This window comes from Cuculus canorus, chromosome 1 (genome assembly GCF_017976375.1).
Source record: "Cuculus canorus isolate bCucCan1 chromosome 1, bCucCan1.pri, whole genome shotgun sequence".
Lineage (NCBI taxonomy): Eukaryota > Metazoa > Chordata > Aves > Cuculiformes > Cuculidae > Cuculus > Cuculus canorus.
In genome coordinates, this window is record NC_071401.1 from 208,312,607 (window position 1) to 208,337,698 (window position 25,092).

A 25,092-nucleotide genomic window follows, 5' to 3' on the forward strand; every position below is an offset into this window, starting at 1 on the left:
GGTCACACCAGAGCAGAGCAGAGGGGCAGAATCCCGTCCCTCCCTGCTGGCCACGCTGCTCCGGATGCAGCCCAGGACACAGGGGGCTCATGTTGAGCTTCTCATCCCTCAATAACACAAACCCTTCTCCAGGGGACTGCTTCCAATCCATTCTCCACCCATCCTGATTTTGAGCTTCAGATTGCCCCAACCGAGGTGCAAGACCTTGCAGTTGTCCTTCTTGAACTTCATTTGGAGGCCAAGTGACCTGCAGGCTCCCTCACTCAGGGCTTTCCAAGGGACTGACAGAGGTGTCTGTTCTCACCTTCCCACCTGCATTTTTAGACCTTGAGGGATTTGCTGTTTCATCTTCATTCAGAAGAATCAGGAGAAAAAGGACACTCTCGGCATGGGCAGGGCCAGCTCTGAGGTGGATGCACTGAAGGATCCAGGCTAACCTTCTAAGACCTCAAACACCTAAAGTCTTCTAAATGTCTTTATCAATGACCTGGATGAAGGCATTGAGTGCACCCTCAGCAAGTTTGCGGATGACACTAAGCTGGGTGGAAGCGTGGATCTGCTGGAGGGTTGGGAGGCTCTGCAAAGGGATCGGAACAGGCTGGAAAGATGTGCTGAGACCAATGGCACGAGGTTTAACAAGGCCGAATGCCAGGTCCTGCATTTGGGGCACAACAACCCTGTGCAGTGCTCCCGACCAGGAGAAGTGTGGCTGGAAAGCTGCCTGGAGGAGAAGGACGTGGGGGTGTTGGTTGACAGCCAACTGAACATGAGCCAGCAGTGGCCCAGGTGGCCAAGAAGGGCAATGGCATCTTGGCTTGGATCAGAAACAGTGGGACCAGCAGGTCCAGGGAGGTTATTCCCCTCTGTACTCAGCACTGGTGAGACCGCACCATAAGTACTGTGTTAAGTTCTGGAGCCCTCACCACAAGAAGGATGTTGAGGCTCTGGAGGTGTCCAGAGAAGAGCAATGAAGCTGTGAGGGGTCTGGAGAAGAAGGGTTACGAGGAGCGGCTGAGGGCCATGGGGTTGTTTAGCCTGGAGAAGAGGAGGCTGAGGGGAGACCTTCTTTCTACAACTGCGTGAAAGGAGGTTGTGGAGAGGAGGGAGCTGGGCTCTTCTCCCAAGGGACAGGGGACAGGACAAGAGGGAATGGCCTGAAGCTCCGCCAGGGGAGGTTCAGGTTGGATATCAGAAAAAAATTCTTCACAGAGTCATTGGGTACTGGAACAGCTGCCCAGGGAGGGGGTCGAGTCACCATCCCTGGAGGTGTTTAAGGAACGGGTGGATGAAGTGCTTAGGGACATGGTTTAGGGAGTGTTGGGAATGGTTGGACTCCATGATCCAATGGGTCCTTTCCAACCTTGTGTGTGTGATTCTGTGATTCTGTGATTCTGTGATTCTGATGGCGTTTGAAGAGCTAATTTGCCTTCCGTGCAGGAAGTACATCAAAAAAAACCCCCACAATTATCTCACCTGATATCACCCATAACAACATGTAGATGTTGGCCGGCAATCAGCTGAATACAAGCCAGCAGTGGCCCAAGTGGCCAAGGAGGCCCATGACATCTTGGCCTGCGTCAGAAACCGCATGTCCAGCAGGACAATGGAAGTAATTGCGCTCCTGGACATTGGTGAGGCCGCGCCTGGAATCCTGGGTTCAGTTTTGGCTCCTCACTCCAAGAAGGACCTTGAGGGGCTGGAGCGTCTGGAGAAGGGAACGGAGCTGGGGAAGGGGCTGGAGAACAAGGGTTCTGAGAGGTGGCTGAGGGACCTGGGGCTGTTTATCCTGGAGAAGAGGAGGTGAGGGGAGATGTTATGGCTCTCTACAACTCCCTGAAAGGAGGTTTGGAGTGTGGTGGGCACTGGGCTCTTCTCCCAAGTGACAGGCGATAGGATGAGAGGAAATGGCCTCAAGTTGCTCCAGAGCAGGTTCAGATTGGACATCAGGAAGAACCTCTTCATGGAAAGGATTCTCAGGCCCTGGCAGAGGCTGCCCAGGGAGGTGGTGGAGTCCCCATCCCTGGATATGTTCAAAAGACGCGTAGATGAGGTGCTCAGGGATATGGTTTAGCAGTGGACGGGTACGGTTGGACTCAATGATCTCAAAGGTCTTTTCCAACCAGACGATTCTACGATTATATAAGGGCCGGAGCATTCAACAACGGTCCCCGTAGGTCTCCTCTCACCTCAGCACGCAGAAAGCAGGGTCTCCTTTTGTTAGCAAGGTAGACAATGATGTATTGGATCATCAGGGCTGGTAGGCGATCCATCACTCCGAGGCTATTATCAAAACAATGTCTTTCTTAAGAGCCGTCTTGAAACCCTAACGCGGCAGTGGATTTAACCACAGAGTTGGTGGACGATCTCGGGCATCCATCTTCTCGGCTGTCAGGTCACCCCAGGAAACGCGACCCACATTCTCTTTCACTTCCGTGAAACGTATACGCACGGACTTCACAGAGACAAAACCATTTCCACCCATTACAGGACTACTTCTTCATTTATTCTGTTGACCATTGTGATGTGAGATCTTTTCTGCTAGATCTGAGCCGTCAGCCACTGCCAGAGCAAGGCAAGATTGCTTGAAAAGACATTGATTTGCTGAGTGATCTTAGTTGCTTCGAGAAAATTGAAGGCCAGGTTGGACGGAGCTTGGAGCAACCTGATCCAGTAGGAGGTGTCCCTCAGGGGGTGGAACTGGATGGGCTTTGAGGTACCTTCCGACCTAAACTATTCCATGAGTCTATGATTCTGTTCTTTATCAGCCGCTTATCGTGACTTCTTCCGTTGATGGAAGGTAGATGAAACGTCGCTTGACGAATCATCCTACTTATTCTTAGAAATGACAATGTGGCATTTGATTTCTCCAAATCCTTCAAGACTTCCCCGGTGTCAATTCAACTTTTTGCATCAGTCTGACCCAGCAAGAACTTTCCATAGTGTGAAGTTCAAAGAACCACAAACACAACCTTGCTGGAGGCTGTAGGACCAATCCCAGATGCCATTCCCCCATCATCGAATCATAGAATAGTTTGGGTTGGAAGGGACCCATGGGCAGGGACACCTCCCACTGGACCAGGTTGCTCCAAGGCCCATCCAACCTGGCCTGGAACCCCTCCAGGGATGGGGCAACCACGACTTCCATGGGCAACCTGTGCCAGGGTCTCACCACCCTCATAGTGAAGGAATTCCTCCTCATGTCCAGTCCAGCTCTGCCCCTCTACAGTTTATCCTCATTGTGCCTCGTCCTCTCACTCCCTCCCTTTGGGAACAGCCCCTCTCCGGCTCTCCTGGAGCCCCTTCAGGCACTGGAAGCTGCTCTGAGGTCTCCTCGGAGCCTTCTCTTCTCCCCAACCCCAACTCTCTCAGCTGTCCTCGGACGGGAGGTTCTGCAGCTCTCGCAGCATCCTTGGAGCCTCCTCCGGACCCCTTCCAACAGCTCCATCTCCTCCTTCTGCTGAGGATTCCAGACCTGGACACAATTCTCCCGAGGAGGTGTCCCCGGAGCGGAGCAGAGGGTCAGAATCCCGTCCCTCCCTGCTGGCCACGCTGCTCTGGATGCAGCCCAGGACACGGGGGGGTTCTGGGCTGGGACCCCACGGTGGAGCTCCCGTTGAGCTTCTCCTCCCCAGTGCCCCAAGTCCTTCTCCTCAGGGCTGTTCCCAATCACATCATCCCCCATCCTGGACTGAAACTGGGGACTGCCCCAACCCAGGTCTAGGACATTGCCCTTGGTCTGGTTGAACCTCATGAGGTTCTCATGCTAGACCTTGGCCCAGAAGGATATGAGGGTTAATGATAGCTTCATGGAGTGGGTTGGAAGGGACCTCAAAGTCCATGCAGCTCCAACACCCCCTGCCATGGGCAGGGACACCCCCAACTGGATCCAAGCCCCATCCAACCTGGCCTTCAACACCTCCACGCATGGGGCAACCATGGCTTCTCTGGGCAACCTGGGCCAGGGCCTCCCCATCGTTGCAGGAGAACATTTCTTCCTATGATCTCATCTCAACCTCCCCTCTTTCAGCTTAAAACCATTTCCCCTCACCCTATCCCTGCACTCCCTGATCAAGAGCCTCTCCCAAACCTTCCTGGAGCACCCTTCTGTATATGAAGGACTTAAAGGTGAAGGTCTGAAAGACCTTGTGTATCACCTGTCCCTCTGAAGATAAAAAACGGGGAGACTCAGCTTCTCTGAATGTCGAGAAAATTGTTTCTATAATGAGAATGAGACACACGGTCTCCGTAGAGCTTCACAAAATGGGAGGATCGGCACGAAACACCAGCGCTGCCCTCTTGTCACATCTACGTCGTAATTAAGTCATGAGAAGGTTAAGTGGAAGTCCTGATCCCCGGGGAGGACAGAGTTGGACAGATGACAATTTAATTGGTTTCCTAGCCAGGAGAGGAAACCACGTTATCACAGCAGCTCCAGATACACCCGTCTCACCAGGGTTACTCCCGCGGCAATCCTGCAGCCGCACCGTTCTGAAGCTCTGCCCCGCGATTCCCCACCGTGGGCCGAGACAGCCACGGAGGGTGGAGAAATCATAGATTCATGGAATGGTTTGGCTTGGAAGGGACCTTAAAAATCATCCAGTCCCATCCCCTGCCATGGGCAGGGACACCTCCCGCTGGATCAGGGGCTCCAAGAACCATCCAACCTGGCCTGGAACACCTCCAGGGATGGGGCAGCCACCACTGCTCTGGGCAACCTGGGCCAGGGCCTCCTCACCTTCACAGGAGAACATTTCTCCCTAAGATCCCATCTCAATCTCCCTTCTTTCAACTCTAAACCCTTCCCCTTGTCCTATCCCTTCATTCCCTGACCAAGAGCCCCTCTCCAGCTTTCCTGGAGCCCCTTTCCATACTGGAAGCTGCTCTAAGGTCTCCTCGGAGCCTTCTCTTCTCCAGGTTGAACAACCCCAACTCTCTCAGCCTGGCCTTGGATGGGAGGTGCTCCAGCCCTCGGATCATCTCCGTGGCCTCCTCTGGACTCGCTCCAACAGCTCCACCTCCTTCCTGTGCTGAAGACTCCAGAACTGGACCCAGGACTTCAGGTGGGCTCTCACCAGAGCAGAGCAGAGGGGCGGAATCTCCTCCCTCTCCCGACTGGTTACAAATCCTGAATCATAGCTCGGAGAAGAGTCATCTGAGGGATACTTGAAGGATGTGCTTTCCCTGTCGCTAATCGAAGATCCAAACTGATGGGGAACGCAGATCAAACCAACGCCGGAAACGCATCTTTACAGCCAATTTTGCCACCTGCACTACGGATGTGTAGGATGAGGACTCCAGGCACAGCATCTCCCATGGGATGGAAGCCACATCTACAGTAACTCCACGCTGTGATACATGAATTGTAAAGTGTTTCTGGTGTCTTCATGATTACGTAAACAAGAAAAGGCATCCTGAAGTCTGGAAAAAACCCAATACTAGGAGCAGGTTTTAATACAAGAGGAGGAAAAAGGATCAGCCGAACCCTGAGCCCGGAGGAGCTCGGAAAAGGTCTTCTGCAAAATCGTTGTATCATGGCATGGTTTGAATCCAGTTCCAACCTGAATCATAGAATAGTTTGGGTTGGAAGGCACCTTAAAGATCATCCAGTCCCAACCCCCGCCATGGGCAGGGGCACCTCCCACTGGATTAGGCTGCCCAAGGCTCATCCAACCTGGATGAACACCTCCAGGGATGGAGCATCTACAACTTCCCTCGGCCTCCCCACCCTCATGGTGAAGAAATTCTTCCTTATATCAAGCCAAAAATGTAGGAGGAGAAGGCAGCCACTCTTCGCTACCGCCTTGAAGTTCCGGCACTTGGGCCCAGGGAAGAAGAAAGCTAAACTAAACCATCCTTTTTCCATGGAGAAAATGAGCTTTGCAGCTCCAGATGTCCACGTCTCTCCAATGACCACGTCAAGCAGTGGATGGAGGCGCTGGGACCTCCAGGTGAAGATGCAATCCAGCACCGGATTTCATAGAATCATAGTACGCCCTGAGTTGGAAGGGACCCACAAGGATCATCGAGTCCAACTCCTGGCCCTGCATGGGACAACCTCGACATTCACACCATGGTCTGAGGGCTTTGGCCAAAGGCTTCTGGAATTTTGTCCAGCTTGGCGCCGTGACTGCTGCCCTGGGGAGCTGTTCCAGTGTTCCACCACCTTCTGGGTGAAGAACCTTGTCCTAATATCCAACCTAACCCTCTCCTAGCACTTCTTCCTGCCATCCCCTTGAGTCCTATTATTGGTCACCAGACAGAAGAGCTCAGTGCCTGCTCCTCCTCCCCTTGTGAGGAAGCCGTAGACCGTGATGAGGTCTCTCCTCAGCCTCCAGGTTGAACAAACCAAGTGACTTCAGCTGCTCGTCATACGACTTCCCATCCAAACCTTTCCCCAACTTTGTGGCCTCCTCTGGACACTCTCCAGGAGCGTTAGATCCTTTTTATCCTGTGGAACGGACTTGGAGACTCACAATACAGGGGAAACAACGGCTCACTGGAGCCTGCAACTCTGCTCCCTTGCTTCAGAACCTTCTCTTACTGCTTTTTGCGGTTATTAACCATTCTCCTGATGCTTTGTGTCCACCAGCTCAGGACAGAGACATCTCTGTACCACAAAGAGATGAAATCCTGCAGCACACGGCGATGGAAACACCTCAAGTTAAGAGTCAAAGAAGTTCTAAACCCACGGTAGCACCTGAAAGCTCAACCCTGCCCCACTTTTTCAGTTGACGGCTACCACGTACATCTCTTTCTCATAACAACTGAATAAAAGACACCTAAGTGGCACCTCTGGAGCATCTGCAAACCATGACATCTGCAGAAGACCCATAGAATCATGGAATGGTTTGGATTGGAAGGGAGCTCCAAGCCCATCCAGTTCCAACCCCCGCCATGGGCACCTCCCACTGGATCAGGGGCTCCAAGAACCATCCAACCTGGTCTTCAACACCTCCAGGGATGGGGCAGCCACGGCTTCTCTGGGTAATCTGGGCCAGTGCCTCCCCACCCTCACAGGAGAACATTTCTCCCCAGGATCTCATCTCAATCTCCCCTCTTTCAGCTGAAAACCCTTCACCTCATCCTGTCCCTGCACTCCTCAATCCACAGCCCCTCTCCAGCTTTCCTGGAGCCCCTTTCCATACTGGAGGCTGCTCTAAGGTCTCCTCGGAGCCTTCTCTTCTCCAGGCTGAACAACCCCAACTCTCTCAGCCTGGCCTCAGAGGTTCTCCAGCCCTCTCATCATCTCCGTGGCTTCTTCTGGACCCATTCCAACAGCTCCATGTCCTCCCTGTGCTGAGGACTCCAGAACTGGACACAGGGCTCCAGGTGGGTCTCTCCAGAGCGGAGCAGAGGGGCAAAATCCCCTCCTTTTCCCTGTTGGTCCCACGGCTTTGGATGCAGCTCAGGATCTTGTTGGCTTTCTGGGCTGCAAGCGCCTGTTTCCAGTCAGCTTAATCTCAGCCTCATCCATAATCCATCTGTGTCCCCACAGACCCAACGAGAGAAGAAATATCAACCAAGACAACCCGCAGCGTTCAGAGTCGTCTGTAGCCGCGGCGATGGAGGTGAAGGACACCAATATTCCTTTCACAGACTGGGAATCCTGACCTCTGCCTTTCATCCAAGCCCGAGCGAAGGCAGAACAGTTCCGACAAACACCAACTTGAGGCCAGAGCCTCCAAAACACCATCTCCAGATCAAAGCCCGTGGGAAAACGTTAGGTCAGAAGCACATAATTCAGTGACAATTCATCTGTAAGTGCCTACCCGGGAAGGAAATCAAATTGAAGGAGGCTCTCTTATCCAACCGGCGAAGGCAAACTGAATCAAAAGGTTTGGAATTCAATTATAGAAACTCTCGCTGGTAAATGAGGTAGAATTTCCTAACAAAGAGGTCCTACCGGTCAGCGCATGAGTTCATGACTTTAAATCTCAGGAAACGTAATTGGTGCTTCTCGAGGAGCAAGCACGTTAACACGACAGCTTTGGTTGGACAATCTGACCACGGTGGCCGTGTCCTGGCCTTAAAAACTCTCTGTCCAGGCTGTCTCACACCAGTGACACCAGCTCTTTGGTCAAGAGAAGCCCTGGAAGAGCCATATCACCAGGAAGAGGTCTTTTCCAACCCAGCTGAGAGGCTTTCAAAGCTACCTTAGAGCCATATCACCAGGAAGAGGTCTTTTCCAACCCAGCTGAGAGGCTTTCAAAGCTACCTTAGAGCCATATCACCAGGAAGAGGTCTTTTCCAAACCAGTGATTCTCTGAAGCCCTAAGGTAGCTTTGAAAGCCTCTCAGCACCTCAGGTCTGGTGGTGAAGGCCCTGCAGTCCTGCCCAAGAGCCAAGAGGAGGGTTCCTGGGAGTGGTTGGCTTGGCCTCCACCACACCATTGCCACCAGGAAGATGGCATCGCTGTTGGCACAGTTGTATCCGGAAGGGAGATCCATGCCACAAAAATGGCTCAGTGGAACCCACCACGGCCAGAAGTGTGCCCAGACCTGAGATATCTTTCTTTCTCCTGCGCCTCTAGGCTCTCTCTTCCTTTAGGCTGCCCATAGAATCACCAGGTTGGAAAAGACCTTTTGGATCATCGAGTCCAACCATCTCCAGGAGGAACTGCCTCTCAGGACCTGATTCAGCAAACTACGGTCCTGCGTTCGACTCTTGCAGCTGATCGCACGTCAAGATGCAGGTTCAGAATTGTTAAGGCTGGAAAAGACCTCTCAGCTCATCCCGTCCAACCATCAGCCCAACCCCACCGTGCCGGATAAACCATGTCCTGAAGTGCCACGTCTACATGGTTGGTCTACAACTCCAGGGATGGAGACTCCACCATTGCTCCTTGAAGGACCTTCACCGCTCCTTCTATAACGACATTTTTCCCAATATTCAATCTAAACCTCCTCTGGAGCAACTGGAGGCCATTTCCTCTCCTCCTATCACTTATCACTTGGGAGAAGAGACCAGCACCAACCTCACCACAACCTCCTTTCCAGGAGATGCAGAGAGTGATTAGCTCTCCCTTCACCCTCCTCTTCTCCAGGTTAAACATCACCAAGACCCTCAGCTGCTCCTCATAAGACTTGTTCTCCATACCTCTACCCAGCTTGGTTGCCCTCTTCTGGACATGCTTCTTGGGACCCATTTGATGAGGGCAAACATCACCCAGGGGACATCGCACACAGCACGACGGGTCAGGGGAGGAGATTCTTCACCTGGATTCAGGTGCTGGGGCCCCACTGTTTGAGAAGGTTGGGAAGGTTCTTGAATGCATTGAGGACAACCAGGCTGGTGGTAGGGTTGGAGGGAACGTCTGATGAGGAGTGGCTGAGCATTCTGGGTTTATCGGGAGAGAAGGAGGTCAATGGACAACCTCAGTGCTCTCCAGAGCTTCTGAGGAGGGGACGTGGACAGGGAGGTGCCCATCTCTACTCTTTGGCCTCCGGGGACAGGATGCCTGGCCATAGCTCTGAGCTACCCTGGGGGAAGTTCAAACTGAACACAACGAAGCATTTCTTAACCCAGAGGGTGGTCAAACCTTCTTTGAGAAGAGGCAGTTGATGCCCTAAGCCCGTCAGGGTTTTTTTTAACAACACGCTCTAACTTTTGGTCGGACTTGAAGTGGTCCAGCAGTTGGATTGGATGATTCTCGCAGTTCCCTTCCGAATGAACTCTTCCATTCCTTGCAAATATTGCTTTTCTTGGACTTTTCTCGCTCGCCAAGTTCAGCGGTGAGAGCTATTACTAGTTAATCCAAGCTGAGCAAATTGTGACAATCCCACTTACTTCACCCGAAACACATCTACTGAGTGAAAATAAAACAGCTTCCCGCCCTCACAGGAGAACATTTCTCCCTAAGGTCTCATCACAATATCCCCTCTTGCAACTGAAAACCGTTCCCTCTCATCCTATTCCTGCCCTCCCTCATCAACAGCCCCTACTCAGGTTTCCTCGAGCCCCTTTCCGTACTGGAAGCTGCTCTAAGGTCTCCTCGGAGCCTTCTCTTCTCCCCAACCCCAACTCTCTCAGCCTGTCCTCGGACGGGAGGTTCTGCAGCCCTCACAGCATCCTTGGAGCCTCCTCTGAACCCGTTCCAACAGCTCCATCTCCTCCTTCTGTTGAGGATTCCAGAACTGGACCCAATCCTCCAGAAGAGGTCTCACAAGAGAGGAATAGAGGGGTAGAAAGCCTTTGTGAACAGCCCCTCTCCAGCTTTCCTGGAGCCCCTTTCCGTACTGGAAGCTGCTCTAAGGTCTCCTCGGAGCCTTCTCTTCTCCAGGCTGAACAACCCCAACTCTCTCAGCTTATCCTCCTATGGGAAGTTCTCCAGCCCTTGGATCATCTTTCTGGCCCTCAAGGTCAGTGCTCTGTACCCAGACAGGTGCAGATGGTAAAGTCAGTGAAGTTCTCGCTTGGAAGGAGAATTGGGGTATGGGTGAGGGCAACAAAGAACTACCAACATTTTGGAACGAAGGACATGGTAGAAACCAAATCAACACAGCATCGCCTCCTCAGCAGCGTACGGCATCACCCGCTCTGGGAGAGATGGAGACCATGGGAAGGAATCACCTCAAGGAACTCGGTGAAGAACCTGCCCTGTCCCACAGCTTCTCCCCAAAGGAAAGCTCGTGCCCTGAAGCAAGGACACAAAGGTATTCCCTTGTCTCTTTTTTTGTCTTCTCCTGCACTTAATTTGCATTATTGGCCGCAGCCTTCCTATTCACAGATCTTCCTTTCTTAGAGAGCAAATTCCGAAGTCAGGGACTGCAGTGCATCACTACCGCTGCCACCGAACCCATCGGAACCAGACGTCAACGAGCATTAAGTGGTCCAGGAAGAATATTCCTCCACTGAGGGAATGGGTAGCAGCGATTTCCCGAGTCAGTGTGAGCTGCAGTCCCTGTATCGGCCGTAACGACCACGTCCGCAGGGTTTGGCCCCAGGGAAGGAGGTTGGAGTATCTTAGGAACCGTTTTGACAGCCGTGTCCTGGGCTGTATCCAAAGCTGTGGGACCAGCAGGGAAAGGGAGGGGATTCTGCCCCTCTGCTCTACTCTGGTGAGAGCCCACCTGGAGCCCTGTGTTCAATTCTGGAGTCCTCAGCACAGGAAGGAAATGGATCTGCTGGAGCGAGTCCAGAGGAGCCCACGGAGATGATCCAAGGGCTGGAGCACCTCCCATCCAAGGGCAGGCTGAGAGAGTTGGGGTTGTTGAGCCTGGAGAAGAGAAGGCTCCAGGGAGACCTTAGAGCACCTTCCAGTACGGAAAGGGGCTCCAGGAAAGCTGGGGAGGGGCTCTTGGTCAGGGAATGAAGGCCCACCTCGTTGGGCCTCAAAGTGATATCGGTGAGAGGTGAGGAACCACAAGAGGACCTCACCCATTCATCGCCATTGGAGCAATGAAGTTGGTGAAAGGGCTGGAGAAGAATCTTAAGTGATGCGGCTGAGGGACCTCTCTTGTGAGACCTCAGCTGGAGGGTTGGGGCCAGGTCTGGAATCCTCACCAGAAGGAGGAGATGGAGCTGTTGGAACGGGTCCAGAGGAAGCTCCAAGGATGCTGCGAGGGCTGGAGAACCTCCCGTCCGAGGACAGGCTGAGAGAGTTGGGATTGTTCAGCCTGGAGAAGAGAAGGCTCCAGGGAGACCTTAGAGCACCTTCCAGTACAGAAAGTGGCTCCAGGAAAGCTGGGGAGGGGCTCTTGGTCAGGGAATGAAGGGATAGGACAAGGACAAGGGGTTTGAGCTGAAAGAGGGGAAATTGAAATGAGATCTTAGGGACAACTGTTCTCCTGGGTGGGTGGTGAGGCCCTGGCCCAGGTTGCCCAGAGCAGTGGTGGCTGCTCCATCCCTGGAGGTGTTCAAGGCCAGGTTGGATGGGGCGTTGTGCAGTGTGATCCAAGCGGGAAGCATCCCCGGGTTTGGAACTGGATGGGCTTTGAGGTTCCTTCCAACCCAATCCATTCTACAATTCTATGATGAAGGTCAAGGCCAGGTTGGATGGTTCTTGGAGCCTCTGATCCAGTGGGAGGTGTCCCTGCCCACGGCAAGGGATGGAACTCGTTAGACTTTGAGTTCCCTTCCAACCCAACCCAGCCCATGATTCTACGCTTACGAAATAGACAGTGCCTGATCCGTGGCCGAGTTGGCCAAGGAGAGGGACGTTGCTCTCATCCAGACATGGAAGACTGACTGGTTGTGTTCAGGCCATCAAAAGCCACCAAATACCATCTTTCAGTATTTTGAGCTCAGGGCTGTCGTTCGGGTTCGGGAAAGGCGGGGATGGCCTCTCTGGGTCAAGAAAGGAAGAAGTGACTCCACCAGCTCATCATATCCCACCACAGTGCTGAGTGAAGGGGCTTCTACACCAATTCCCATCTGCTCCAAATGATTCCTGAAGGCAACGCCTGCAGGTAAGTCCCATGTCCCAGAGCTGCAGCGCATCTCCTGCAGGGACCGGGGTAAGAATCACCTTGGTCCAAATGTTCTGTTGGTTTGATGGGGACATCACGTCCTCCTGGTACCGGACAGAGGTGGAGAGGATGGGATGGGATGGGATGGGGTGGGGTGGGGTGGGATGGGGTGGGGTGGGGTGGGATGGGATGGGATGGGGTGGGGTGGGATGGGATGGGATGGGACGGGATGGGATGGGATGATGGGATGGGATGGGATGGGATGGGATGGGGTGGGGTGGGATGGGATGGGGTGGAGTGAGGTGGGGTGGGATGGGATGAGGTGGGGTGGGATGGGATGGGATGGGGTGGGGTGGGGTGGGGTGGGGTGGGGTGGGATGGGATGAGGTGGGGTGGGATGGGATGGGATGGGGTGGGGTGGGGTGGGGTGGGGTGGGATGGGGTGGGGCGAGGTGGGGTGGGATGGGATGAGGTGGGGTGGGATGGGATGGGGTGGGGTGGGGTGGGGTGGGATGGGATGAGGTGGGGTGGGATGGGATGATAGGATGGGATGGGATGGGATGGGACGTGATGAGGTGGGGTGGGGTGGGATGGGATTGGATGGGATGGGGTGGGGTGGGATGGGATGGGACGGGATGAGGTGGGATGGGATGGGATGGGACGGGATGGGATGGGATGGGATGGGGTGGGATGGAATGAGGTAGGGTGGAGTGGGATGGGATGATGGGATGGGATGGGATGGGGTGGGGTGGGATGGGATGGGATGGGATGGGGTGGGGTGGGATGGGAGGAAGGGATGGGATGGGATGGGATGGGATGGGATGGGATGGGATGGGATGGGATGGGATGGGATGGGATGGGATGGGATGGGATGGGATGGGGTGGGGTGGGAAGGGATGGGATGGGATGGGGTGGGGTGGGATGGGATGATGGGATGGGACGGGATGGGATGGGATGGGACAGCATGGGATGGGATGGGAAGGACTGGCTCTGCAGGGTAGTGGCGAACGTTCTCTGCCTGGGGTGCAGCTGATGGGGCAGCTCTCACGGATGGTCAAATCCGTGCTTGGGAAGGATTCAACCCTCAGCAAGCCTGGCAGAAGCCACGCAAGCTTTCCAGCATCCTCTGCAGCACAAAGTGCAGATCCCTTTGAGGATCATCCAGCCCAGTTCCACTTAACAACCATCTCCCTCCCTCTGCAGGGGCTTTGCTGCTGCTCTCGTCCCTCCCGCTTCCACACCTCTTCCCCAGTTTCCCCCCGCAAGCCTTGCAGTGTTTCACACCGAGCATCGGAGCGTGAGCCGTGGCGACAGTGATGGAACCAAGATAAGAGTCTCAGCGCTCTTCCCACTTTTCACCCCACGGCAGCACGAAGCACCCGGGCTGGGAAATTACGGAGGTGACTCAAAGCCACCCCATTCCCCTCTCGGACAGGAGGATGCCGCTCCCCAAGGGCCATGAGCAGACTGAGCAGCATCCTCGTCCCAGCTCCAGCAGAATGGACCGTGCCCACCCCACCAGGGCTTCCAGGTGGTGACCCTCTGCATCCCTGCGCTCTCCGTGCCTCCTGCAGCAACGCCAGGCTGCGAATCCATCAGCCAGACCCACCGTCAGCCTCACGCCCACCGCTTAATCCCTGCCAAGTCCTCTCCTTCAGCCTCAGCAGACAAAGGGAAATGCACGAGGCTGCAAATTTTAGGAGGAAAAAAAAAAGAGAAAGAAAGAAAAACGGGAGATGGGACAAAATCTATCCCTTTTTTTTCTTTTCCTAACACAATAGCCGCAAGTCTGATGGAGCAATAAAAATGGATGCCATTTTGAGCCCTGAAGTTTCACTTCACGTTACGGAGCCTGATGTGAGCGGCACATGGACGGACACGTATGTCACACACGTAGGGAAAAGGGAGAGAGGAGACAGCAACCATATTCCAACAGGGACGCGAACACACCCACCGGCACACGGAGCCCTTTGGCCAGAACAAAGGCAATTCAGGAATCTTCTCCCCCCCACCACCCCCCAAAAAAAAAATCACCCCCGAGATGAAATGAAAGCCCAAATCACAATGATCTTCAGTCACATGGAGCTCCGGGAAAGGAGCAGCACCACCACCACCACCATCCCCGAGTTGGAAGCAGCTGGGTTAAGCTTTCCCTCTGCATCCTGCAGCCTCCAGGCGAGGATGGGAGCGTGCACGGCGGTGCCTCTGCTTCCAGCAGTTGCATTTATGAGACCCTTTCGGCTCTCCCCATCCTTCCCCAGATGAGACCCCTGCCCCGGTGCCTTCTCCGGAACTGCTGGAGTGAAGATCCTCCAGCCGGAGATGGACCCATCACCCAAGCGCAGGGGCTGATCCCTGTTCCCGATGCCAACACGAGCACCTTCATTCCCAGTTCCCAAGGGACTCCTCTTTATTTTATAGGAGAAAGATGGGTTTTGGGGCAAGAGGACCCACGATTACAACCCGACCCGAGGCACCGGGCGCTCCAAGGCTGTGCAGGGACCGCGTGCCCCAGGCTGACAGCGCGGGGTCGAGGGTCCGGTGGCAGCAGCAGGACAAATATCACTCGCTTTGCCTTCCTGCTGGGCTTGAACCCCAACACATCTCCCAGGAGAGGAGCCCCCAACTCTACGCGGCCAAAAGAGAGCGAAATACACGATGCATGAAAGCACAAAGCCTCGGAGGGCGCAGGCCCTGCCCCGCGGGGCTCAAACTGCCCCTGAAACGGAGCCCACGCGCTTGGTACGCTCAAGAAACGGGCGGAAGGGAAAGCTCCTCCGAACGCAACGCCAGGACCACCGCAGACGATGCGAGAGGTGCACGCTCGCCGTGAATGGCTTGGTTCTGGACAAGGCACGCAACCGGAGCTCGGCTGCACTCACGCTGCCCGTCCGCGGGAGAAGAGTCCATCACAGAATCACAAGGTTGGAAAAGACCCATTGGATCATCGAGTCCAACCATCGAGTCCCCAAAGCGAACCCCTCTACACAAGGTGGGGCTCGGTGCAAGCAAGGACCGAGGTCCTGAGTCCCAGACGAAGCGATGAGAAGGAGCTTTTCCCCACCCAGCCCCCCCGGGACCGAAGCGAAAGAAGCATCCCTTACCTTTGGCCCCTCGCAACACAAACCCGAATCCCTCATGCTCCCTCTTCTGCAGCACGGCCGTCTTCTCCTCAATGATGTAGTCACTGGGCAGGAAAGAGCACAAGAGAATGATGCTGGGGTTAGATTTCAGCACCATGCTGCCAGGCGGAGGTGGCCTTTGCGCCCGTGACGAGGAGGAGACCTCTTCTCATCGACCGTTTCATCTCAGCAAGGAGTTGGGTGCGATCTGCTTCCCTCCCTCCCTTTGCCCAAAGTCAGAAACCAAAAAAAAAAAAAAAATAATTAAAAAAAAAAAAAAAAGAAGACGAAAAAAAGCGCTACTTTCCCTCAAGGTGTGGGTGGAGGAAAGCCCCGGCTGCTTGGATCACCCTTCTGCCCACCGATCCCCTTCTCAGTCACCTGCATACGCATGCAGGGAGCTTACGGATCCCGCTTTGGGCTTCCCTTTAAATGATGCCCTTAGAATATAACTGAAGAGCGGAGCGGATGAGCAGAGGAGGTGCCGGGGGAGGCAGCCGGGCATCCATCAGGGAAGCAGCTCCTTCAGACTTTCCGGTTGCCTCCGGTATGTAAAAAAAAAAAAGCAATATTAAGACGCTTGACAAAAGGAGAGAGAGATGCCTCTTTGGCGAGTTCCCCGGGAGAGCGGAGTTTAAATCCTCATCTCGGTGCTCTGATCTTCTCTCAGAATATTTTTCCCCCCCCTCCCCTTCTCCTCCCTGCGTTGCTAAGAAACCGGTTATCATTAGCAGAGGGGGGGGACGCATTGCATTGTCCTAGTTTAACAAAGCTCCTCTCCCTGCCCTCCGCGGCGTCCAGGCGAGAAGAAAGGGGGAAAAATCCAGCGCGGAGGATGAGGACCGAGAGGCGCATCTCCGCGCGGACCCCCCCAACCCTTCCAGCCAAGCACCTCTCCGTGCGCTGGGAGAGGTTTGGGGAAAGGAGCTGGGGGGGGGGGAAAGGGATTCTCTCTGCAAACGGGAGCTTCAACGCAGCCCTGCAAATCCCTCCCAGCGGAGCCGCATGTTCTGACATCAGAGTGGAATTAATCAGGGACCTCGGTCCTTCTCGGCCAAGAAGCTTTGCCCACCGAGGCAAAGCCAAGCGGGGCGGAGAGGGGAGCGATGGCGCGGGACGGCTCGAAGCCGGCGATGGGGTGAGGAATGAAGGGATGAAGGCGCTGGAGGCACCGCACTGCACAGCACCCCCGCTGCAGGGCAGGATGGCGAGAGGGAGGAGACGGCCAAGAGCCGGCAACGTGCAATCTGGCTTGGCACACTGCGGTACCCAATGCCCCATCCGCCCCGCCGGGATGGGGAGGCTGCGCCCCGTGTCATTCCAAAGGGAGCCGCAGGGATGGAGACGGAGCGGCTGCTTCGGAGGGGGGAGGCGATGGGCTGATGGGGTTGCATTTAGAGGCACCCCAGTCCCTTTTTGGGGGGAGGCAGTTGGGTGATCCGTCCCCACCGCAACAGCAGCTCCGAGCAAGATGGATAGAAACGCTCCTTTGTTCTCCAGACCAAGGGAAGGTGATGACAAAAGTCGTCAATCCACAGACCCGCTTGGTTGCAACACACCTTTGAGATCATTGAGTCCAACTGTACCGTCCGCTGCTAAACCATCCCTGAGCACCTCATCTACCCATCTTTTAAGCCTCTCCAGGGATGGGGACTCTACCACTTCACTGGGCAGCCCTTCGAGTGCCTGAGAACCTTTTTGGGGAAGAAATGGTTCTTCATGTCCAATCTGAACCTGCCCTGGTGCAACCTGAGGCCATTTCCTCTCATCCTGTTGCTGGAACATGGGAGAAGAGACCAGAACCCACCTCACCACAACCTACTTTTAGGTAGTTGCAGACAGTGATGAGGTCTCCCCTCAGCCTCCTCTTCTCCAGGCTAAACAGCCCCAGGTTCCTCAGCCACCTCTCAGAACCCTTGTTCTCCAGCCCCTTCCCCAGCTCCGTTCCCGTCTCCAGATGCTCCAGCCCCTCAAGGTCCTTCTTGGCTTGAGGGGCCCAGAACTGAGCCCAGGAGTCGAGGTGTGGCCTCCCCAGGGGGACAATCACTTCCCTGCTCCTGGCCACGCTGTTTGTGATACAAGCAGAGATGCCACTGCCCTTCTTGGCCACTGGGCCACTGCTCACTCATGTTCAGCCGCTGTCGACCAACACCCCAACACTGTCCTTCTCCTCCAGGCAGCTTTCCAGACATAACTCCCCAAGCCTGAAGCACTGCGTAGGTTTGTTGTGACCCAAGTGCAGGATTCGGCATTTGACCTTGTTGAACTTCATCCTGTTGGTCTCAGCCCATGGATGCAGCCTGGCCAGATCCCTCTGCAGAGCCTTCCTGCCTCCATCCATGGATCCAGCCTGGCCAGATCCCTCTGCAGAGCCTTCCTGCCTCCATCCATGGATCCAGCCTGGCCAGATCCCTCTGCAGACCCTTCCTGCCCTCCATCCATGGATCCAGCCTGGCCAGATCCCTCTGCAGACCCTTCCTGCCCTCTATCCATGGATCCAGCCTGGCCAGATCCCTCTGCAGACCCTTCCTGCCCTCCATCCATGGATCCAGCCTGGCCAGATCCCTCTGCAGACCCTTCCTGCCCTCAAGCAGATCAACACGTCTGCCCAAGTCGATACATGGAATGGTACCGAGACACTCTGGAAGACACACAACAGAGATCATCAATGGAAACCAGCACAAGATACGAGCCTGACTTCCTTGGACTCACCTCCTATTTCACTTTATGCTATAATTTTGGATGTACTTAGTCATTATTCATCAAAAAAGAAAGGTTATCTATAAAACCAGTGACTTCATGCAAGAAAGTACCGAGACAAACTTCAACAAAACAATGCAAACCACTTTAAAGGAGCATCGCACCTTCACACAGTCATAGAATCATAGAACTGTTTGGGTTGGAAAGTACCTTAAAGACCATCCAGTTCCACCCCCCCTGCCATGGGCAGGGACATCCCACTGGATCAGGCTGCCCAAAGCCCATCCAACCTGGCCCTGAACACCCAACCATCCCTTTAGCTCCTATCTTTGACACATCGTCTGCCTTTCAAGAGCGGAGTTGGTTACGCACGTGGTCCTCAATATGCATCGAACTCTTCCCTTCGACAATAAAATCCTCCCTTGCAAGTGCAAAGAGTCCTGCTGGAAAGAGACTCATAACTACCACGCCCAGAAGAGCTGTTGATGGTAACACCATCCTCCTGTCCACACAACACAGACAACCTCAAATCATGATTCCTGCAACAAAGTAGTGTGGCTGCCCCACCTCTGGAGATGTTCAAGGCCAGGTTGGATGGAGCTTTGAGCAACCTGATCCAGTGGGAGGTGTTCTTGCCCGTAACTTGGAACTGGATGGGCTTTGAGGTCACAGAATCACAGAATCACAAGGTTGGAAAGGACCCATTGGATCATCGAGTCCAACCATTCCTAACACTCCCTAAACCATGTCCCTCAGCACTTCATCCACCCGTTCCTTAAACACCTCCAGGGAAGGCGACTCCACCCCTTCCCTGGGCAGCTGTTCCAGTGCCGATGACTCTTACTGTGAAGAATTTTTTTCTGATATCCAACCTGAACCTCCCCTGACGGAGCTTCAGGCCATTCCCTCTTGTCCTGTCCCCTGTCCCTTGGGAGAAGAGCCCAGCTCCCTCCTCTCCACAACCTCCTTTCAGGCAGTTGTAGAGAGCAATAAGGTCTCCCCTCAGCCTCCTCTTCTCCAGGCTAAATAACCCCAGCTCTCTCAGCCGCTCCTTGTAAGACTTCTTCTCCAGCCCCCTCAGCAGCTTCGTTGCTCTTCTCTGGACACGCTCCAGAGCCTCAACATCCTTCTTGTGGTGAGGGCTCCAGAACTGAACACAGTATTCGAGGTGCGGTCTCACCAGTGCCGAGTACAGAGGGAGAATCACCTCCCTGGACCTGCTGGTGACCCCATTTCTGATCCAAGCCAAGATGCCGTTGGCCTTCTTGGCCCCCTGGGCCACTGCTGGCTCATGTTCAGTCGGCTGTCAACCAGCACCCCCAGGTCCTTCTCTTCCGTGCAGCTCTCCAGCCATTCTTCCCCCAGTCTGTAGCACTGCAGGTCCCTTCCAACCCAACACAACCCATTGTGTTACCCTATGAAAATCCCATACCTCCAGTTCCTCTGGGGTTGTTTCATCCATGTGATAATCTGCAGAAGCTTCTGGCGAAGCTGCTCGCGCCCTGTGTAAGCACAACGTCACCAGCCTCCCCCACCAATCCTCGTCTACCAAGATCTCCTGCAGTAACGTAAGCCTTTAAATAAGTTCGACCTGCTGCTGCTCCAACCAGAGTTAATCTGCAGAAAGAATATGCGATTCTTTCCACCACTTCTGAATTATTCCTCCTCCAAATAAACTGTCAAGAGGAGCCTTAATTCAACAACCTAAACTTAGAATCACAAAGTCACGGAATGGCTCGTGTTGGAAGGGACCTCAAAGCTCATCCAGTTCACGGAATCATAAACCATTCTGGGTTGGAAGGGGCTTCAAACACCATCCAGTTCCACCCGCTGCCATGGGCAGGGACACCTCCCACTGGATCAGGGGCTCCAAGATGATCTTCAAAGGGGTTGAATTGGGGGTTGGAAGTAGATAATCCTTAAGGTCCCTTCCAACCCAAACTATTCTATCATTCTAAGAATGGGTTGGGTTGAAAGGGACTTCAAAACCCATCCAGTTCCACCCCTTCCATGGACAGGGACAACGCCTACTAGATCAGGCTGCCCAAACCCCGTCCAACCTGGCCTGGAAGACCTCCAGGGATGGGGCAGCCACAACTTCTCTGGAAACCTGGGCCAGGGCCTCACCACCCTCATAGGAGAACATTTCTTCCCCAACACGCTACTTTCTGTCCCAAATCGCTCCAGAAGTACAACCGGAGAGCAACCTGTGGGGGTTTTAGAAGTGTTGGATGTTTATTTGGTCTTTTTCACTCTCTCCCACTGTGTCCTCCACAGAGGGGTTTACAAAGTTAGACTTTCAAGATGGATCTTGCAAGAGGATTCCCAGTTTAAGTCCCTACAGAACCCCCAAACCCCATGGCCAATGCCATCCAGCTCCACGGGCACCTAAGAGTCCTCTTGGTTCCTAATTGACTTCATCAATGACATGGAGAGTGAGGTTGAGGGCACTCACAGCAAGACTGTAGATGATACCAAACTGAGTGGGGCAGTTGCCACACTGGGAGGATGAGATGTCATCCAGAGGGACCTGGACATGCTGGAGAAGTGGGGCTGGGAGAACCTCATGAGGCTCAACCAGGCCAAGGGCAAGGTCCTACCTCAGGGTCAGGGCAATTCCTGATGTCAGTAGAGATTGGGGGATGATGGGATTGAGAGCAGCCCTGAGGAGAAGGACTTGGGGCGCTGGGGAGGAGAAGCTCGAGAGGAGCCCCACCGTGCGCTCCCAGCCCAGAACCCCCCCGTGTCCTGGGCTGCATCCAGAGCAGCGTGGCCAGCAGGGAGGGATGGGATTCTGCCCCTCTGCTCCGCTCCGGGGACACCTCCTCGGGAGAATTGTGTCCAGGTCTGGAATCCTCAGCAGAAGGAGGAGATGGAGCTGTTGGAAGGGGTCCAGAGGAGGCTCCAAGGATGCTGCGAGGGCTGCAGAACCTCCCGTCCGAGGACAGCTGAGAGAGTTGGGGTTGGGGAGAAGAGAAGGCTCCAAGGAGACCTTATGGAGACCTTCCGGTGCCTGAAGGGGCTCCAAGAAAGCTGGAGGGGGGCTGTTCACAAAGGCTTGTGGTGATGGGACGAAGGGCAATGGGGATAAATGGGTTGCCCAGAGCAGTGGTGGCTGCCCCATCCCTGGAGGTGTTCAAGGCCAGGTTGGATGGTTCTTGGAGCCCCTGATCCAGCGGGAGGTGTCCCCACCCATGACAGGAGTAGAACTGGATGGGCTTTGAGGTCCCTTCCAACCCAAACTGCCTTATCTACGATCTATGACCATCTAAGATCCACCGGACACCTTCATGGTTAGATCCTACCAGGGTAATTAGTTCCAGAGATAGAAGTATATAAAAAAGCGAAATAAAAACTCGGTACATTTTTACGAACCAGAAATGTGGGGGAGTAGAGAGACACCCGAGTTGCCACGGATCGGCAGTGCTGGAGCTCTGAGAGCTGGAAAAAGCAATCAGAAACAGCCTGGGGAAGGAGATGAAGCAGTGTAATCAAAGACCTGTGACAGTGTCATTCCATAAAAAGAACGCGAATTACTCATTTCTCTTATTTTTGTCCAAATAAAAAATAGGAACTTTCAAAAAAATACGACGTAGTAGGTTGTTATTTTAAGGTATCATCAAGATGCTCAAAGCCCAGAAAGCCACCGATGTCCTGGGCTGCATCAAAAGAAGCGTGGACAGCAGATTGAAGGAGGTGATTCTCCCTCTCTGCTCTGCTCTGGTGAGACCCCATCTGGTGTCCTGTGTCAACTTCAGGAATCTCCAACGTAAGAAGGATATGGAACGGTTGGAACAGGTCTGGAGGAACCCACGGAGATGATCCAAAGGATGGAGCACCTCTACTATGAGGACAGTCTGAGAGAGTTGGGGTTGCTCAGGCTGGAGAAGTGAAGGCTGTGAGGAGACCTTAGAGCAGCTTCCAGAACCTGTAGGAGCTCCAGGAAAGCTTTGGGCTCTGAGAACTCGCATGGGATGCACCACACTCCAGAATATCTAAGGAAGGGCTCCAGGAAAGCTGTTGGGCTCTGAGAACTTGCATGGGATGCACCACACTCCAGAATATCTAAGGAAGGGCTCCAGGAAAGCTTCGGGCTCTGAGAACTTGCATGGGATGCACCACACTCCAGAATATCTAAGGAAGGGCTCCAGGAAAGCTTTGGGCTCTGAGAACTCGCATGGGATGCACCACATTCCAGAATATCTAAGGAAGGGCTCCAGGAAAGCTCTTGGCTCTGAGAACTTGCATGGGATGCACCACACTCCGGAATATCTAAGGAAGGGCTCCAAGAAAGCTGATGGCTCTGAGAACTCGCATGGGATGCACCACACTCCAGAATATCTAAGGAAGGGCTCCAGGAAAGCTTTGGGCTCTGAGAACTCGCATGGGATGCACCACACTCCAGAATATCTAAGGAAGGGCTCCAGGAAAGCTTTGGGCTCTGAGAACTCGCATGGGATGCACCACACTCCAGAATATCTAAGGAAGGGCTCCAGGAAAGCTGATGGCTCTGAGAACTCGCATGGGATGCACCACACTCCAGATTATCTAAGGAAGGGCTGCAGGAAAGCTTTGGGCTCTGAGAACTTGCATGGGATGCACCACACGCCAGAATATCTAAGGAAGGGCTGCAGGAAAGCTTTGGGCTCTGAGAACTCGCATGGGATGCACCACACTCCAGAATATCTAAGGAAGGGCTCCAGGAAAGCTGATGGCTCTGAGAACTCGCATGGGATGCACCACACTCCAGAATATCTAAGGAAGGGCTCCAGGAAAGCTGTTGGCTCTGAGAACTCGCATGGGATGCACCACATTCCAGAATATCTAAGGAAGGGCTCCAGGAAAGCTTTGGGCTCTGAGAACTCGCAGGGGATGCACCACACTCCAGAATATCTAAGGAAGGGCCCCAGGAAAGCGGATGGCTCTGAGAACTTGCATGGGATGCACCACACTCCAGAATATCTAAGGAAGGGCTCCAGGAAAGCTTTGGGCTCTGAGAACTCGCATGGGATGCACCACACTCCAGAATATCTAAGGAAGGGCTCCAGGAAAGCTTCGGGCTCTGAGAACTCGCATGGGATGCACCACACTCCAGAATATCTAAGGAAGGGCTACAGGAAAGCTTTGGGCTCTGAGAACTTGCATGGGATGCACCACACTCCAGAATATCTAAGGAAGGGCTCCAGGAAAGCTTCGGGCTCTGAGAACTCGCATGGGATGCACCACACTCCAGAATATCTAAGGAAGGGCTCCGGGAAAGCTGTTGGCTCTGAGAACTCGCATGGGATGCACCACACTCCAGAATATCTAAGGAAAGGCTCCAGGAAAGCTTTGGGCTCTGAGAACTTGCATGGGATGCACCACACTCCAGAATATCTAAGGAAGGGCTCCGGGAAAGCTGTTGGCTCTGAGAACTTGCATGGGATGCACCACACTCCAGAATATCTAAGGAAGGGCTCCAGGAAAGCTTTGGGCTCTGAGAACTCGCATGGGATGCACCACACTCCAGAATATCTAAGGAAGAGACGACTCTCGTGTTTAAAAGTAGACAGCAGGAAGATCAAAGGGAGAGTAAAATGAAGCAACTCATCGTTAACTCCCAGGCGAATCCTCTAACAAACAACACGATTTTAATGGAATGTCTAGAAGAAAAGAAGATGATAAACAGCAGGTGGCACGGATTTGGAAGAACCGATCGTGCTAAATGAACCTAATTTCTGTTTGAACACAAAAGGTCTCATGAACGTGGGAAAGGCAGCTCTGTGTTGTCTATCTTGATGTCAGTTAAGCACTTTGAATGCTCCCACAAGGCGTTCTCATCAAGTATGAGAAGAACATAAACCACCAAAGGGTGAGCAAGGAGCAGCTTGGACATGTTTGATAGCAAGCTGTGTGCCCCATGTTGCATTTGGGCTCCTCAGAACAAGAACGATAGTGAAGGACTGGAGAGTGTCCAGAGGAGGTCAATGAGTTGAAGTGTCTGGAGAACAAAGGTTTATGAGGAGCAGCCAAGGGAAGTGGGATTGCTTAGCTTGGAGAAGGGGAGACCTTATTGCTCTCCACAACTACCTGAAAGGAGGTTGTCGTGAGGTGGGCGCTGGTCTCTTCTCCCAAGGAACAAGGGATGGGATGAGAGGAAATGGCTTCAAGTTGCACCAGGGGAGGTTTAGATTGGATATTGGGAGAGATTCTTTCACAGAAAGAGTGATGAATCATAGAATCATAGAATAGTTTGCGTTGGAAGGGATCTTTAAGGTCATCTAATACCAACCCCCCTGTGATGGGCAGGGACATGTCCCACTAGATCAGGCTCCATCTAACCTTGAAGCCCTGGCAGAGGCTGCCCAGGGCAGTGGTGGAGCCTCCACCCCTGGAAGGGTTCAAAACACACGTTGATCTGGTGATTCAGTACATGGTTTAGTAGACACAGGTTCCTTTGAGGTTCCTTCCAACCCAACCCACTCTGCGATTTGGGTTGGAACTGGCCGGGCTTTGAGGTCCTTTCCAGCCCAAATCATTCCATGATTCTATGATCACTGGTGAAGTGGTCTGGAAAATACCAGAGGAAAAAGGAGAAGGGCAAGGTGCGATGGAGAGGAACTATGAAAACAGAAGGAGAAGATGGAGGAGGACTGGCTGGGCAGGAGAAGCCGCAAATACCATTCCGGACTCATAATTATCTTCAGTGTCACAGTCTTGTAAGAAAAGGTTGAGGGATTGACTGGAGAGACACAAACCGGAGTGCTGCCTATGGCCTGAAACCATCCTTCTGCCCTACCCCAAGCTGCATCAGCGCTGGGAGTCATCTAGTTAAACGTGGGTGGGAAATGAAAGGAGCACCTACGGCACCGCAAGTCGCTCAG

At 53.8% G+C, this 25,092-nt stretch overlaps 1 protein-coding gene across 13 annotated transcripts in view; it reads right to left on the reverse strand.

The window, feature by feature from the left end:
• The window catches only part of SHANK3 (SH3 and multiple ankyrin repeat domains 3), a 302,562-nt gene that overhangs the window by 95,986 nt on the left and 181,484 nt on the right, over nt 1-25,092 (reverse strand). For all 13 annotated transcript variants that reach the window (XM_054083072.1, XM_054083024.1, XM_054083035.1 and 10 more), the window contains one exon: nt 15,512-15,594. In XM_054083072.1, the coding sequence (XP_053939047.1) occupies nt 15,512-15,594 (83 nt within the window). The remainder of the gene's footprint in view (nt 1-15,511; nt 15,595-25,092) is intronic.